This window comes from Staurois parvus, unplaced genomic scaffold (genome assembly GCF_062004578.1).
Source record: "Staurois parvus isolate SC_StPar_1 unplaced genomic scaffold, SC_StPar_1.0 ptg000258l, whole genome shotgun sequence".
NCBI classification, from domain to species: domain Eukaryota; kingdom Metazoa; phylum Chordata; class Amphibia; order Anura; family Ranidae; genus Staurois; species Staurois parvus.
Window position 1 is genome coordinate 5,166,607 of NW_028318054.1, and position 17,503 is coordinate 5,184,109.

General features: G+C 39.3%; 1 protein-coding gene across 4 annotated transcripts in view; it reads left to right on the forward strand.

Moving 5' to 3' along the window:
* MAGI3 (membrane associated guanylate kinase, WW and PDZ domain containing 3) overlaps window positions 1-17,503 on the forward strand; it is a 489,943-nt gene that overhangs the window by 333,871 nt on the left and 138,569 nt on the right. For all 4 annotated transcript variants that reach the window (XM_089681068.1, XM_089681065.1, XM_089681066.1 and 1 more), the window contains one exon: window positions 86-143. In XM_089681068.1, coding sequence (XP_089537194.1) covers window positions 86-143 — 58 coding nt within the window. The remainder of the gene's footprint in view (window positions 1-85; window positions 144-17,503) is intronic.

The window sequence follows — 17,503 nt, forward strand, 5'->3', positions numbered from 1 at the left end:
CTATAAAATATCACTTTAAAAACAGAAGGTTAAAGTTATGTTATTGGTTCCTATAATCAGAGCACATATGTTTCCTTAATTGCAGAACTTCCATATGGTTGGGAGAGGATAGAGGATCCACAATATGGGGTCTATTATGTTGAGTAAGTACAAAGCACTTGCATCCATGTATTCCTCTACCACCATTAAATATTCTAGTCTTTTAGTTTTATATCCCATTATTGTTAAACCATGTAATGTCATGTAAAGTACAGTTATTGTTTTTTGTTGAAGTGATATTTTGTGTTATACTGAATTTTGGCTTTACCCTTACTATTAGGATCATCTTCTGCATGCAAGAATGTTCTTTATAATTCAAAGTTTTATTGAGACTTTTAACAATTTAATAGCACATGGGTAACATGGGGTGTCATAAAAAAAACAGAAATTATCATAATATCCGTACATTTCAAGATAGAATTTAGGAGAGCATTTGAGTGAATTGCTTGTCTGTAATGTATATAACTGCAAAATGAACTTGTTTCCGCTATTCTACTATATTTAGATTGGTAGGTAAATAGTGGAGATTGGGTAGGTAGGGGAAAAGGGGAAAAAGATGAGGTGGAATAGTGACGGAAAGGGAGGAATGGAAAGAAGGGAATTTCCCAGGCTACAGATGCTAAAAAGGGTTAAAATGGGAGAGGGTCCTGGTGGATCGCCATTTAGATTGGGATTTGATCGAGGGAGTTGGATAATAGACATTTGTATTGATCCAGGCATCAGAACAGTTTACCAAGGATACCAGGTGGTTTGGAATCTGTCATCTTCAAGATAGTGGTCTTATAGTAATGAGTTCTAGATGGTTCAGGGTGGTCTGGAGGTAAACTTACATAAACACACCTCCGCAATACTAACTGCTCACAAATTGTGTAGGGAAAAATAGATAATTTACAATTATTCTAAAGAGAGCCAATCATGACTTGGTATATGCAAGAACTAGAATTGTCAGTCTGAGGCTTACAATGTTTAGCTTTCAATACTTTGTGTGTGGCTCAGTGTAATTAAAACTGAACAACTTAAATAACCTAATTGTACTTTGCAGGTGCATTTTTATGTGCTCATATGTTGACATTATTCTTTTGGTTTGTTTTTTGACAAAAATAACAGTTTCAGGCCCTTAACACATGGGCATACCGATCAGGTCAGCCTGTCAGTTTTTCAGGTGGACCTGATTGGAAGATCCATGGAGCCCTATGGACAGGCAGATAAAGGGTAAATTGACTTGTGTCTGTCTACACCCGTCTACCTCTGGATCTGTTCAGGTCCGGAGAAAAAAATGGAAAATTACTGGATCCATTTCCATTGTTGAGGACTGGATAGGAGGTAACCTGATGTAAATGGATAGTGGAGTACGTTTAGACCCAGCGTCTATAGAGCTGACAGGGGTCCCGTGTCCACTAGGCAGAAACTAAACTGGCATGAATGAAATCTTGTGCTGCTTGACTCTGATCAGCAGGAATCTTCTCACAGATCCCCTGCTGATTGGAACAGACTTTGCTCCATGTGAAAGGAGCCTTTGTCTTGCATAATCATAGTGACCATCCTCCTCATTTCTCTGTTTGCAATCTCAGAACAATCACAGTTCAAAAAAATTTAACTGTTCTTAAATTCCATTTAAATAAAGAAGAAGCAAGAGATTAACAACCACAAGAAAATAGACAGTTTTTAATTAATATCCCCCAGGTTGGGCAGTTGATTAGGGAGCAACAGTCAGACTTCTGGGAATCTTTCTTCTGCTAATTCAATGCTGAAGTGTCAGACAAGCAAAGTAAATAAAGCCAAATAAGAAGGCTAATGTAAATTTTTCTGAAGTACACCTGCACAATTATATTAATTTAATGCTGAATATTCCGTTTCTCACCTAAATTCATTCATGACTGATTCACTTTTAACTGCTGCAAATTAAACAGTCATACTTAACCATGAAGGCTTTGCTGACACGAATTGCTCATGTGACTTGCCAGCTAGCTACTACTAAAATGATCATGTTTTTCCATTAAATGAAGTACATTATAGTTGTAACACTTGCAAAAGGTTTGATAAATAATTTAAGCATGATGTACAGAGATTCATCAGCAAATTTGTGACTGCTTACTGTGGATAGAACATCGATATACAGTGTTATTTGTTAAAAAAAAAAACGCTCAGCAATACAAGAGTGTAGGGAATTTAATAAATACTATCTCCAATCTGTTAATTTACTGTATGTTCTGTAGTACAAATTTGTTACTTTGACAAGGGAAGAGGGCAGCAACTCTTAAAGTATCTCACTAAATTAACTAATGAAGCTATCGACTTGGATGCCACTCATTGTGTTCATTTATCATCTGTATTACCATTTAGCCATGGCAGACTGTAAATGTACATTAACTCCTTCTCTGCATCAGCTAGGATTAAAATGAAATAAAAAAGTGCAAATATCTCTGCTTTGAAGAGAGTGAAGTTCTAAATCGTTCCAGGCAAACATTAAGTGGGATTTTCTGTTAATGCACTTTGAGAGTCCATTAGCATTAGTTTTACCTTAGGCTTTGTCTTTATTGCAGTGCTCTGAAATTAAGAGACAGTTGTGGCATATTTAAAGGTCACAGGCTGTTTCCTTTATAAATTCAGGTTTAGCTGTATCCTCTGGGTAAAAGAAAACTGGAATCAGAGATGATATATGCACACTGGATGTACATGTCTGTGCTGCATCCTGTTTCATATGTATCTATTTTACCCAAATAAAATATCTACCTAAAACCAATATTTTTACCATGAACGTCTTGGTTATAAGTATATGTTTGTGTATATGCTTGGAATATTAGGGTGATCAATGATCACTTATTGCATAAGGCTTTGGAATTGATTTACTAAAGGCAAATAGACTGTGCACTCTGCAATAAATGAAGTAAAGCTTCACTATGCAAACAATACCTGGTCACATGCAAGGAGAGAAAACAATAACAGCATTTTTGCTTGCACATGATTGGACGATGGAAGTCGTCAGAACGTCTTCTCATTTACAAAGCTCTCGCACTTGCAAAGTGCACAGTCTATTTGCCTTCAGTAAATCAACCCCAAAGTGCCATACTTCCAAGCAATCATTTTTCAGTCTTATTTTGCTGAACCGGTTAAGGGAAAATTCTGGTTGGTTGCTTCATATTATTGAATTTTGCACTTCATTATTGGTCTTTGCAGTGCTTTTAAAGTAGAGGTACAGTGCTCAGCTTAAATGAGTACACCCCAACAGATTTACCAGAAAACTTTAACTTTCCTTTCAGAATCAACATTTTCTATGGAAAACTAAAATACTCCCATAAATGTGGGCCATTGATTGCAAACAAGATTTGTTAATTTGCACACACACAAAAGTATTTTTCCTAACAAATTCATTCAAGACCATGTTGCAAAAATGAATACACCCCAATGAAAGTCCTAGGAGGAATGCAAAATTTTAGACAACTACAGTCTAATTATTCATTAACCAGGTGTCCTGCAGACAGTTGATTATAAAAGGGTGTTACTTAACAAAGAAAACCGCTTCCCATTTCATGGGAACACAACAATGGCACCACATGGAAGAGAAATGTCACAAGGCCTGAGAAAGAAAATAATTTCTTTACACAAGAAAGGTAAAGGCTACAAGAAGATCATCAAAGCATTACCTATCAATCTGAATACTGTAGCAAAAGTGTTGCAAAAATTTATCAAAGATGAAACTGCAACCATCTCACAGAGACATCTAGGCCATCCATGGAAGTAAACACCACAACAGGTGCGTCTTCTATGAGAAAGGTTGAAAAAAATCTGCAAGTTCACTGCAGTTAGCTAAAGAAGTAGAAAGCCAAACTGGGGTTATTGTTTCCTTTAACACAATATGGCATATACTGCAGAGGAATGGCATGCATGGGTGTACTCCACAAAGGAAGCCTCTCCAAATGCCCACGCACAAAAAACCCCGCCTAAAATTTGCCAGGGCCCATGCTGAAAAAGAAGAAGACTACTGGAACTTTGTACTTTGGAGACCAAGATAAATGTTTTTGGAACTGATGGCTTCAGAACTGTAGAGCTGCATCAATGCTGCTGGTTTCAGGGAGCTGAATTTCATTGATGGTATTATGAATTACAGTTGTACTGCTCTATATTGAAAGAGAAGATTCTACCATCACTCCATGCCCTTGGTTGTTGTGCAATTTTCCAACATGACAATGGTCCAAAACACACATATAAGACCACTGTTGCATTTCTGAAGAACAGGGTGAAAGTGATTCAATGGCCAAGTATGTCTCCTGATCTGAACCCAATTGAACAGCTATGGGGTATTCTGAAGAGACAAGTTGAGCATCACTCTCCATCCAGCATCCAGGCTCTAAAAGAGGCCATCCTTGAGGAATGGAAAAAGATGTTGCATTATGTTGCCAACTTGTTCATTCCATGCCTAGAAGACTTGGTGCTGTCCTTACAAATCATAGAGGTCATACAAAATACTAGATGCACAACTTTTGTTGTGGGGTGTATTCATTTTTGCATCACCTAATTTGAGTAAAACTGAAGATTTTGTAATCTGGTATATTATTAACCTTACTTTCATGTAATGAGCTGAACAAATGTTCTATAAAACTCAGTTTTGTCACAATTTTGGAAATTGTTCTTGTGTTTATTGAGATATTGATTAAAATCTTACTTTTCAAAAGGGGTGTACTCATTTATGCTGAGCACTGTAGATTATTGTACCATGTTAGCTACCAATTAATGCAGTAAGCTTGGAATTTAGTTGATGCCCTTTACTGGCTAATGTAAGTTATTATGCAAGTTTTTGGAATTCATTAGATCCTTTTATCGGGCTTTATACATTTCAAACTTTATTCATTTTAAACTCTCTGCTTATAAATGAAGCCAGTGTTGCATATAAAAAGAACCTTGCACACATTATTGGTCTTTGCGCTGCTAATAACGTTTGCCAACATTACAAATACCAAACATTAATTCTTTGCCTTGGATACGGCTAATTATATAATAGTGGTGCACCTTGGTATATTGTAAAATATGGTCACTTTTGTATAGATAAAAGGGACTTGGCTTTTAGGCCTCTTACACACTGCTGCTTGAAAATACATGCAGCATTTTCTTACTGACGTAAAATGCAGTCCATTGTGTTTAATGTGCCTGTACACATAAGTGAGTAAACATATTGATCAGTGAATTAAAAAAAAACAGATATCTGAGTTGCCGATCAGTATTTTTGCATGTATACTTGCAAATGTTCTAAAATACTCACAAATGCCATACTTCCTGTTGTGTTTGCATACTTTCAGAAACGTGCAAAAAACTTGAATATGATATAAAGCCCATCCTAGCATTTTTTCTTCCAGGATGCTCGTGCATCATTACAGTGGGCAAGAGGCCCTAGAGGGAGCTATGAGACCTTCAGAATGGAGGTGAACTTATCTCACTGGTTCATATGGGTTACACCCCAGTTTTTACCATGCTGCCATTGTGAAAAACTGACATTCCATATTTTGCTGATTTTACAGCAGGGTTTTCAGTGGAAAATCAAAACTCCTGTGCAGTCCCCAAGCCCATGGGCCTGCCTGTTTGCTTCATTTTATTCTGTAATATTGAAAACTATCAGACTGTAGGTGGATCACTGTAGCAATATAAATTGCCATAAATATCTAGAATATCTCTCTATAATAAAGAACTGCACTGAATATGTCCTGACAGTGTGCAAAGCATCACCACTGTGTAAGTATGAAGAAGTAGTATACGGGGCTTACCATTGATCTGGACAAGTGAGGAGGGGTAGATAGGGGTGAAATACAATGCTACTATGAAAGATGGTATTGCCCCTGGTATTACCATAGACCTTTAGCTACTGCTAAGAATATCAAACTGTATTTGTGTCAGGGAGAAATGCAGAAATCAGGGAAAGTATACTTATGGAATTATTATTGTTGCAGTATACTTAGCAGTTGTACCTTTACTAAGCTGAACTCCAGGTGAGTGTCTAAATGCACAAGGGAGTGGTTTTACCTGCTAAATGATTTTCAAATCTAACCATTCAGTCCTACATAGCCCTGGCATTCAACAAGAAGAATGACTTCACTTTCTATATTATAGTTAGGTATGTCCACAGTCTGCTGATCAGACAGAGAAGGAGCAGCAGGGGACTGATGAGGTCATCTCTATGTTCTCTCTTCCTGTCAGTTTTTTATTGTCAGCATATTTGCATGACTTCACTTTCTATATTATAGTTAGGAATATCCGCAGTCTACTGATCAGACTAAGAAGGAGCAGCAGGGGACTGATGAGGTCATCTCTATGCTCTCTTCCGGTCAGTTTTTTCTTGTCAGCATATTTGCATGACTTCATTTTCTACATAAGGGCTCATTTACACTGCAGCTGATAAACTCAAGTTTAGGAGCTGTTCAGCGTTTTTTTCAGCAGCCCCTGAACTCTCCCTAATGTTTTCCTATGTGTCCATGTACACTATGTCATTTACAGTCGTTTACAGTCGTTTTTCTGAACACAGAAAACTTGCGTCAGCAGCTGATTTTATCAGCGTCTTAAACACAAAATGCTTGTAAATGTGGCAAATCGCGTTTATAAGCTTTTACATTTGAAACATTTTTTTTAACTCTTGCAGTTCGCAATGCTTTCCAGAGCCTTTTTTCATCATGAAAAATGCATGCAAAATGTTTTCAAGGTACTTAGATGGACAAAACACTGAACACAGGATGCTCCTACCAAGCTTGTCACACATTGTAATGACCAATTCATACCTCAGATCTCTCCCACCCTTGGAAACAAAAGATATGTTAATGACATTCACACCTCCTCATGAAGACCCCCTGCCAGGTGGCCTTAATGACTCTCTTCACCAGCCACCTTTCCCACCCTTGGAAACAAAAGAAATGTTAATGAGCAACTGACACCTAATCTAATCTCAACACATACTGCTGTCTCTGCTTCTACTCTTTGTATTTCTCTAAAACAGTCTGAAATAGTAATTAATTTACCACTTTTCAGTGCATTCTGGGCATTTGGGAGGTTCTCCTGTGTTTATCTTTAAAAAACACTTCTAAATGCAAACGCAGATAGACGTGCATAAACACATTATGCAAACGCAGCTACACAGACATTTTATAACCTACGTTTTCCAGCAGTCAGTTTCCATCGTTCAGAAGTGTCCTGTGTGCATGGGTCCTAATGGTTAGGAATATCCCCAGTCTGCTGATCAGACCGAGAAGGAGCAGCAGGGGACTGATGAGGTCATCCCTATTCTCTCTCTTCCTGCTGGTTTATATTGTCCACATATTTGCATGACTTCACTTTCTATATTATAGTTAGGAATATCCCCAGTCTGCTGATTAGACAGAGAAGGAGCAGCAGGGGACTGATGAGGTCATCTCTATGCTCTCTCTTCCTGTCGGTTTGTATTGTCAGCATATTTGCATGACTTCACTTTCTATATTATAGTTAGGAATATCCCCTGTCTGCTGATCATACAGAGAAGGAGCAGCAGGGGACTGATGAGGTCATCTCTATGCTCTCTCTTTCTGCCGGTTTGTATTGTCAGCATATTTGCATGACTTCACTTTCTATATTCTAGTTAGGAATATCCCCAGTCTGCTGATCAGACAGAGAAGGAGCAGCAGGGGACTGATGAGGTCATCTCTATGCTCTTTCTTCCTGCCGGATTGTATTGTCAGCATATTTGCATTACTTCACTTTCAATATTATAGTTAGGAATATCCCCAGTCTGCTGATCAGACAGAGAAAGAGCAGCAGGGGACTGATGAGGTCATCTCTATGCTCTCTCTTCCTGCCGGTTTGTATTGTCAGCATATTTGCATGACTTCACTTTCTATATTATAGTTAGGAATATCCCCAGTCTGCTGATCAGACAGAGAAGGAGCAGCAGGGGACTGATGAGGTCATCTCTATGCTCTCTCTTCCTGCCGGTTTGTATTGTCAGCATATTTGCATGACTTCACTTTCTATATTATAGTTAGGAATATCCCCTGTCTGCTGATCATACAGAGAAGGAGCAGCAGGGGACTGATGAGGTCATCTCTATGCTCTTTCTTCCTGCCGGATTGTATTGTCAGCATATTTGCATTACTTCACTTTCAATATTATAGTTAGGAATATCCCCAGTCTGCTGATCAGACAGAGAAAGAGCAGCAGGGGACTGATGAGGTCATCTCTATGTTCTCTCTTCCTGCCGGATTGTATTGTCAGCATATTTGCATGACTTCACTTTCAGTATTATAGTTAGGAATATCCCCAGTCTGCTGATCAGACAGAGAAAGAGCAGCAGGGGACTGATGAGGTCATCTCTATGCTCTTTCTTCCTGCCGGTTTGTATTGTCAGCATATTTGTATGACCTCACTTTCTATACTATAGTTAGGAATATTCCCAGTCTGCTGATCAGACAGAGAAGGAGCAGCAGGGGACTGATGAGGTCATCTCTATGCTCTCTCTTCCTGCCGGTTTGTATTGTCAGCATATTTGCATGACTTCACTTTCTATATTAAAGTTAGGAATATCCCCAGTCTGATGATCAGACAGAGAAGGAGCAGCAGGGGACTGATGAGGTCATCTCTATGCTCTCTCTTCCTGTCAGTTTTTTCTTGTCAACATATTTGCATGCAGCACACCTGATGGGATTCCAGTGCTACCCCTTCTTCTCCCAGTGCTGTAATTCAGAGGTTTGCAAGAGTCTGATACTATATCAAATGATAGCACTAACTCTAGCGGCACTGTGTCTTTTTGTGCCCAACTGAAATGCAAAAATTGTAAAAAAGTGTAAATTATAATCCTATCATCAAAAATATTTTTCTAAATCTATAACCTTTTATAGATATCAAAATGTCTGTCCTCGATGTCTTTAATAGCTACTTTCAAGGTCGCTAACAAGTATTGTTTTCAAAGGCAAAGTACAGCACTGTAATAAAAATAGAAAATAAAAAATAAGATGACTGCTCAGAAGAGGGCATTTTTACATGAAACGTCTGTGGTGTGCCTGCCAACACAGAGCTATAGTAGTTTTTGTATTAAATTTTGGTGGCAGGGGTATTCAGGTTAATAAAGTAGAAGAATATTAATATTCATGAATGCTTCCATTGACATTTTAAGGTCTTAATACCACAGTAAGTGACTTGAAACATTGTGGTCTGGTTCACTGGCTGTCTGGAAGTTTGGACAAGTTGCCTGCCTTGAAATTTAGTACACTTGGATCTACATGAGAGAGAGAGGCTGAGTGCATTGCAAACTGCGTGTGCAGGGACTGGGTTGTCTAACTGAATGAGTGCTGTCCTTTGTTACGTGTGTGTTTATGACAGCTTAGCAAAAGCCCTTGTTCCCCTCCGGAGTTCTGTTGGCAGCTTGCAATCATGACAGCGTAAGAACTAAGATAACTGCAGACTAGCTGACAATATAATCTTTGGGGAGGGTGATGGCGTTAGGCTCGGCAAAGCAGAGTGCCAGCATACAAAGCAAGTGTACCATGAGTGAAGCCCCACCCCTGGGATATGCTGGTCTTAGCTACTTTTAACTTGTTCCATACCCACTTGTCTCCTGGCATATTATTATTTGCTGTTGCAGAGAGTAAAAGCATCCCCAGATAGCCTGGGCTTTTTGCAAACGATCAAAAGATGTATTTGCAATACCGATTTTGGAAGTTATTTATTTTGCTTAAATGCATATCCAAGGCAAGGAAAACTATTTGGATAGGATTTAGTTTTTTCTGTTATTTTGAAACAAATAAACAAAGGGAAAAATGTTATGCACCCAAAAGTAATTATAAGACAGCTATAATGCTGGCCATAGACGGGTCAAAAATCGGCCAATTTTGCAGGCGAAAAAAAAATTGTCCGATTTTCACACTGTTAGTGGGTTAATTGGTCGGCTGTTTTTCGGGTTTTCTGCACAGTTTTTTTGGAAAATTTGTGGCCGTTGGTCATGTTGGAAAATTTGTGGCCGATTTGGACAATCGACCGATTTTCCCGGCAATGATGGGCAAATCGGCCGATCGTTTTACCGATAAAAAATCTGCGCATGAGCCGTGACCTGCAAGGTTGCCAGCATTCTCTTTTGCTGCAAATACACACACATATGTATGTGTATATATGTATATGTGTATGTATATGTGTATATATATATGTATATGTGTATATATATATGTATATATGTGTGTGTGTATATATATATATATATATATATATAATTTTTTTTTTTGTTTCTGAAAGTCCAAAATTAAATTGTTTTCCTAGAAAAGGTAATGAGGTTCTAAAAAGGTTTTTTAAAATTTTCTATTTTCCAAGCAAAGATAGGTTTATAGGAGTAGAAAAAAACCTGTTGTTTCAGCAGATGTCCTAAGAAGAAGAAGAAGAAGAAGAAGAAGTCCGCTATTATATTTTATATGAAAAAGTCTTGCAGTTGCAACAAATGTATCCATTTGTATCCAAATAAAAACATAATGTATTTGTATTGCTGTCACATTGTATGGTGTGCTCCCCTGTCTCTGTCAAACTGGTTTTTTGTCCCATTCTTTTGTGAGCATTGGTGGCAGCATCAGCAACGGCACCGACCGATTTTTTGTTTATCGGCCGAAAATTCGTCTATGGCCTGCATAAGGCTCCATACACATTGGGCGTTTTAATAACGATGGTGGCGTTAGCTGTGTAAAGCCATGTTAAAAAATGCTAGTTTTTTTTCAGTGTTTTTAAGCATTTTTGCACTATTTTTTACAGGTACTTGCATAGCTCCATCAATTTACGCATCGCTTTACATATATAGTCGCGTTGAAAAATGCTATTTTCTTTCAGCATTTTTGCATTATTTATTACAGGATCTTATATAGCTCCATCAATTTACGCATTGCTTTACATATATAGTCATGTTAAAAAAATGCTAATTTTTTTTTCAATGTTTTTTAGCCTTTTTGCATTATTTATTACAGGTACTTGCATAGCTCCATCAATTTACGCAGCGCTTTACATATATATGCGTACATTCACATCAGTCCCTAACCCTCGAGGGGCGTACAATCTAAGGTCCCTAACTCACATTCATACATACACATACTAGGGCCAATTTAGACAGGATCCACTTAACCCCTCCCTTCTAGATTGTAAGCTCGAAAGAGTAGGGCCCTCTAACCCCTCGTGTGCTGTTTGTAGTTGCTGTACTGTTTCATGTATTGTCCCCCACTCTATTGTACAGTGCTGAGCAAACCCTTTGGTGCTATATAAACTCGATGTAATAATAACCTATCAGCATGTCTTTGGAGTGTGGTAAGGAAACCGGAGGACCCGGAGGAAACCCACGCAGGCCCAGGGAGAACATGCAAACTCCAGGCAGGTGGTTCAGTGGTTGGGATTCAAACCAACGACCCTAGTACTTCCAGTTGAAAGTCCTAACCCTTTAGCCACTGTGCTGCACTAGCATTAGCTTGTAGCTGCCTTTGCGCTTTTTAGCTGGTTCTTACACAATAAATAAATAATAATAATACATTTTTGATCAAGCAACTTCTCAAAACGCCAGTTTTTCAGCATTAGAATGTTTTTACAGCTATAAAACTTCTTTAGAAACCCTCTAATTCTGGGGGGGGGGCTTTCAGCCAAAAAATGCCCCTGCCAAAAAATGCTGATTAAAGGCTACGTGTGCATGGACCCATAGGATAACATGCTGGGGGTTTACTGGCTGTAGAAAAAAAAACCATCAAAAGCCAAAAATAGCAGCTGTAAAAATGTCCAGTGTGCATGAGGACGAAAGGCTAAAGTTTGCCCTAGTGTATTTTGGGTGCACACCTTCAAGAACTAATATATTGTGCTTAGCTTACATAGTTTTCTCAGTTTTCAAACTGAAACAACACACCTGCTTGAAACTTTTCTTTGTTGTTTCCATCAGCATAATGTAAAGCATGGAAATTAAAGTTTAACTTCTGGCAGTTGGCCAGAAATACACAAAAGTGAACTGTCTTCCATGCCAAAGGATGGGTAGTACTGTCCAGATATTTGACAGCACAGTCAATAGGGTGACATTGCTTTCTCGGTTGCCCTAGGTTCACACCTAAGCATTTTCTGCAGCATTTTGCAGAAACGCAGTACAGTCCATTTAACATGATTTCCTATGGGACACGTTCATATCTCCATGTTTTCACCCGGTGCTTTTTTTGGAAAGGGTCAGGAACTTTTAGCTGCATTTTTGGTTCTATGGACTTCAATGGAAACACTGCAAAAAAGCATGTAGTGCATTTTTGCTGTGTTTTTGCCACATTTTTAAATCTGCCTAGCAACAAGAAAAAAAAAAATGGAAAAAAACAAACAAACCGCAAAACGTGTCAAAATGCAGGTGCAGAAACAGATCAAATTCAAACTGCATAGGTGTGAACCTAGCCTTAGGGTTAAGGAATACATTGAAATGTAAAAAGTGAAATGATACAACGCACTGATAAACGATCATTTCTTCTCACTCCTGTTATCAGTATGTTCCCCATGCAGATCCTGATTGGCTTAGTACTGACCTACCTCTCCCAGTCTGAGTGCTGCTGTAAGACAGATTACATAGGCTGATATCAGACAGTTTCTGGTATTTATGATGCTTTATTTAATGTTTATTTTATGATGTACATTAAGGGCTTGTTCACACTAGCAGGTGGGGGGCAGTAAAACCCTGTGGCTGAGCAGTGCTTCTACTGCACCCCAGCCGCTGCCACCTTTAACTGCAGAAGCAGCTTCCAGGATGCACAAATGATGCAGCAGTTCTACCCCCTGTCACCTCTGTAATGCCCACTGAGCACAAACCATTCAGGTGAAGGGGGTCGCTCTGCAAGCTTCCGCAACTCTATGCTTCAAAGAGTTAAATCAGGCGGTGAGGAGGTAATACAATGCTTCATCGCTGCCTCTCATGTGCTCCTGGAAGATTAATCTAAACGTGGACCACTCTTCAGAGACCAAAGCTAGTGTGATCAAGCCCTTCGAGTGTGTGTATGTATGTAAAATCAAATAATGTGTAGTACAACAATTTCTCAAAATACTCTTTTACTTGTAGATATAAGTGCAAAAATACAAATCACAGTAAAGCAACAGTTTCAAACGACCATGTTTGAGCATTCACACATGCTTTGATTCTTTGTATGAGAGCAGGCAGTGTGGAGCCTGCTTGATGTGGAATACTGCTCATTTGATTCTTAATACAAGTGGTGTAGCTCACCCTTGAGTGAATGTATGTGTGTGTATATATATATGTGTGTGTGTGTGTGTGTGTGTGTGTGTGTGTGTGTGTGTGTATATATATATATATATATATATATATATATATATATACACACACAGGTGAAACTCAAAAAATTAGAATATCGTGCAAAAGTTCATGTATTTCAGTAATGCAACGTAAAAGGTGAAACTAATATATGAGATAGACTCATTGCATGCAAAGCAATATAGTTCAAGCTGTGATTTGTCATAATTGTGATGATTATGGCTTACAGCTCATGAAAACCCCAAATCCAAAATCTCAGAAAATTAGAATATTGTGAAAAGGTGCAATATTCTAGGCTCAAAGTGTCCCACTCTAATCAGCTAATTAAGCCATAACACCTGCAAAGGGTTCCTGAGCCTTTAAATGGTCTCTCAGTCTGGTTCAGTAGGAATCACAACCATGGGAAAGACTGCTGACCTGACAGCTGTGCACAAAACCATCATTGACACCCTCCAGACGGAGGGAAAGCCTCAAAATGTAATTGCAAAAGAAGTTGAATGTTCCCAAAGTGCTGTATCAAAGCACATTAATAGAAAGTAATGTGGAAGGGAAATGTGTGGAAGAAAAAGGTGCACAAGCAGCAGGGATGACCGCAGCCTGGAGAGGATTGTCAGGAAAAGGCCATTCAAAAGTGTTGGGGACTTTCACAAGGAGTGGACTGAGGCTGGAGTCAGTGCATCAAGAGCCACCACACACAGATGGATCCTGGACAAGGGCTTCAAATGTCGTATTCCTCTTGTCAAGCCGCTCTTGAACAACAAACAACATCAGAAGCGTCTTACCTGGGCTAAAGAAAAACAGACCTGGTCTGTTGCTCAGTGGTCCAAAGTCCTCTTTTCTGATGAGAGCAACTTTTGCATCTAATTTGGAAACCAAGGACCCAGAGTATGGAGGAAGAATGGAGAGGCACACACTGCAAGATGCTTCAAGTCCAGTGTGAAGTTTCTACAGTCTGTGTTGATTTGGGGAGCCATGTCATCTGCTGGTGTTGGTCCACTGTGCTTCATTAAGTCCAGGGTCAACGCAGCCGTCTACCAGGAGATTTTGGAGCACTTCATGCTTCCTTCCGCAGATGAGCTTTTTGGGGATGCTGACTTCATTTTCCAGCAGGACTTGGCACCTGCCCACACTGCCAAAAGCACCAACACCTGGTTCAATGACCGTGGGATTACTGTGCTTGATTGGCCAGCAAACTCGCCCGACCTGAACCCCATAGAGAATCTATGGGGCATTGCCAAGAGAAAGATGAGAGACATGAGACCGAACAATGCAGAAGAGCTGAAGGCCGCTATTGAAGCATTCTGGTCTTCCATAACACCTCAGCAGTGCCACAGACTGATAGCTTTCCTGCCACACCGCATTGAGGCAGTAATTGCTGCAAAAGGGGCCCAAACCAAGTACTGAGTATATATGCATGCTTATACTTTTCAGAGGTCCGATATTGTTCTATGGACAATCTTTGTTTTATTGATTGCATGTAATATTCTAATTTTCTTAGATTGTGGATTTGGGGTTTTCATGAGCTGTAAGCCATAATCATCACAATTATGACAAATCACAGCTTGAACTATCTTGCTTTGCATGTAATGAGCCTATCTCATATATTCATTTCACCTTTAAATGAAATAAATGAACTTTTGCACAATATTCAAATTTTTCGAGTTTCACCTGTGTGTGTGTGTGTGTGTGTGTGTGTATGTGTGTGTGTGTATATATATATATATATATATATATATATATATATATATATATATATACACACAAACACACAGTGAATATATTCTGTGATGTAAAAAAATAAGACAAAGATAAATAATTTCAGAACTTTTTCCACCTTTTAATGTAACCTATAAACTGTACAACTCAGTTGAACAACAAACTGAAATCTTTTAGGTGGAGGGAAGTAAAAATAAAAAACTAAAATAATATGGTTGCATAAGTGTGCACACCCTTAAAGTAATACTTTGTTGAAGCACCTTTTGATTTTATTACAGCACTCAGTCTCTTTGGGTATGAGTCTATCAGCATGGCACATCTTGACTTGGCAATATTTGCCCACTCTTGCAAACCACTCAAAATCTGACAGATTGCGAGGGCATCTCCTGTGCACAGCCCTCTTCAGATCACCCTACAGATTTACTATCGGATTCAGGTCTGGGCTCTGGCTGGGCCATTCCAAATCTTTAATCTTCTTCTGGTGAAGCCATTCCTTTGTTGATTTGGATGTATGCTTTGGGTCGTTGTCATGCTGGAAGATGAAGTTCCTCTTCATGTTCAGCTTTCTAGCAGAAGCCCGAAGGTTTTTGCCAATACTGACTGGTATTTGGAACTGTTCATAATTCCCTCTACCTTGACTAAGGCCCCAGTTCCAGCTGAAGAAAAACAGCCCCAAAGCATGATGCTGCCACCACCATGCTTCACTGTGGGTATGATGTTCTTTTGGGTGATGTGCATTGTTGTTTGTGCACCATACATATATTTTGAAATGATGGCTAAACAGTTCAACCTTGGTTTCATCAGACCATAACACATTTTCCCACATGCTTTTGGGAGACTTCAGATGTGTTTTTGCAAAATTTAGCCGGGTTTGGATGTTTTTCTTCGTAAGAAAAGGCTTCCATCTTGCCACTCCACCCCATAGCCCAGACATATGAAGAATACGAGAGATTATTGTCACATGTACCACCCAGCCAGTACTTGCCAGATATTCCTACAGTTCCTTTAATATTGCTGTAGGCCACTTGGCAGCCTCCCAGACCAGTTTTCTTCTCGTCTTTTCATCAATTTTGGAGGAATGTCCAGTTCTTTGTAATGTCACTGTTGCATCATATTTTCTCCACTTGATGATAACTGTTTTCACTCTGTTCCATGGTATATCTAATGCCTTGGAAATTCTTTTGTACCCTTCTCCTGACTGATACCTTTTACCATTGAGATCCCTCTGATGCTTTGGAAGTTCTCTGTGGACCATGTCTTTTGCTGTAGGATGTGACTAAGAAAATGTCAGGAAAGACCTACTAGAACAGCTGAACTTTATTTGGGGTAAATCAGAGACACTTTAAATGATGGCAGCTGTGTACTGACTCCTATTTAACATGATTTTGAATGTGATTGCTTAATTCTGAACACAGCTACATCCCCAGTTATAAGAGAGTGTGCACACTTATGCAACCACATTATTTTAGGGTTTTTTTTTTTTTTTTACTCCCCCCCCCCCCCCCCCAAAAAAAAAGATATCAGTTTGTTTTTCAATTGAGCTGTACAGTTTCTAGGTCACATTAAAGGTGGAAAAAGTTCTGAAATTATTTATCTTTGTCTCTCTTTTTTATATTACAGAAACCTGACATTTTAACAGGGGTCTGTAGACATTTTATATCCTGTGTGTGTGTGTATATATGTGTATATGTGTGTGTGTGTGTGTGTGTGTGTGTATATATATATACAGTATATATATATATATATATTGTAACAGGGTTAGCTCGGCAGCGGGTGTGTGGGACCCCCTGGATGGGTGCACAACACAAAAAAAAATAGGCACAGCACAACAATAGTGGAGGTGAAAACAAACAGGTGCAATTTATTTACAATATTTACAGAAAAAATGATAAACAAAAAGAAACATCAAAATAAATCCTGGCCAACTTGGCTACTTACTGCAACAACAGCTTCTCCCTAGCTACCCACTAGGTACAGCCTGCTGCTATACCTAGTTGCTAGTACTTGGAGGCTAGCCACACAGGCTTTGGTCTCTCTGCACACAGGTAACAGGTCAGCTCCCCAGACAGTTCAGGCACAGATCTGGTTCCAGGGTGGAGCAACTCCCTAAGCACTCTGGGAGGTTTTATAGAGGTGTTTAATGAGCCCACTACCTTCAGCTGGGCTCATTACCTCAGTGCTGAAGGACTCAGCACTTCCCTCTAGTGGTACAAATCCCCATAAAGCCTGAACCTTGGACAAATATATCGTCCATCCAGGACGCAACCAGGTGATTTCACCTGCCTACTGTCACATACCCCCCCCTCTTGTTTCAACCTTGGGGTTGTAACACCAGTAGCCAGGCAGGCATGTACCCGGGATAAAGCATCCACATTTCCCATCTGAACACCAGGGCGATGCTTCACCGTGAAGGTAAATTCCTGTAGGGCCAGAAACCACCTATTTACCCTTCTATTGGTCTCCTTATTTTGAGCCATCCATTTCAAGGGAGCGTGATCT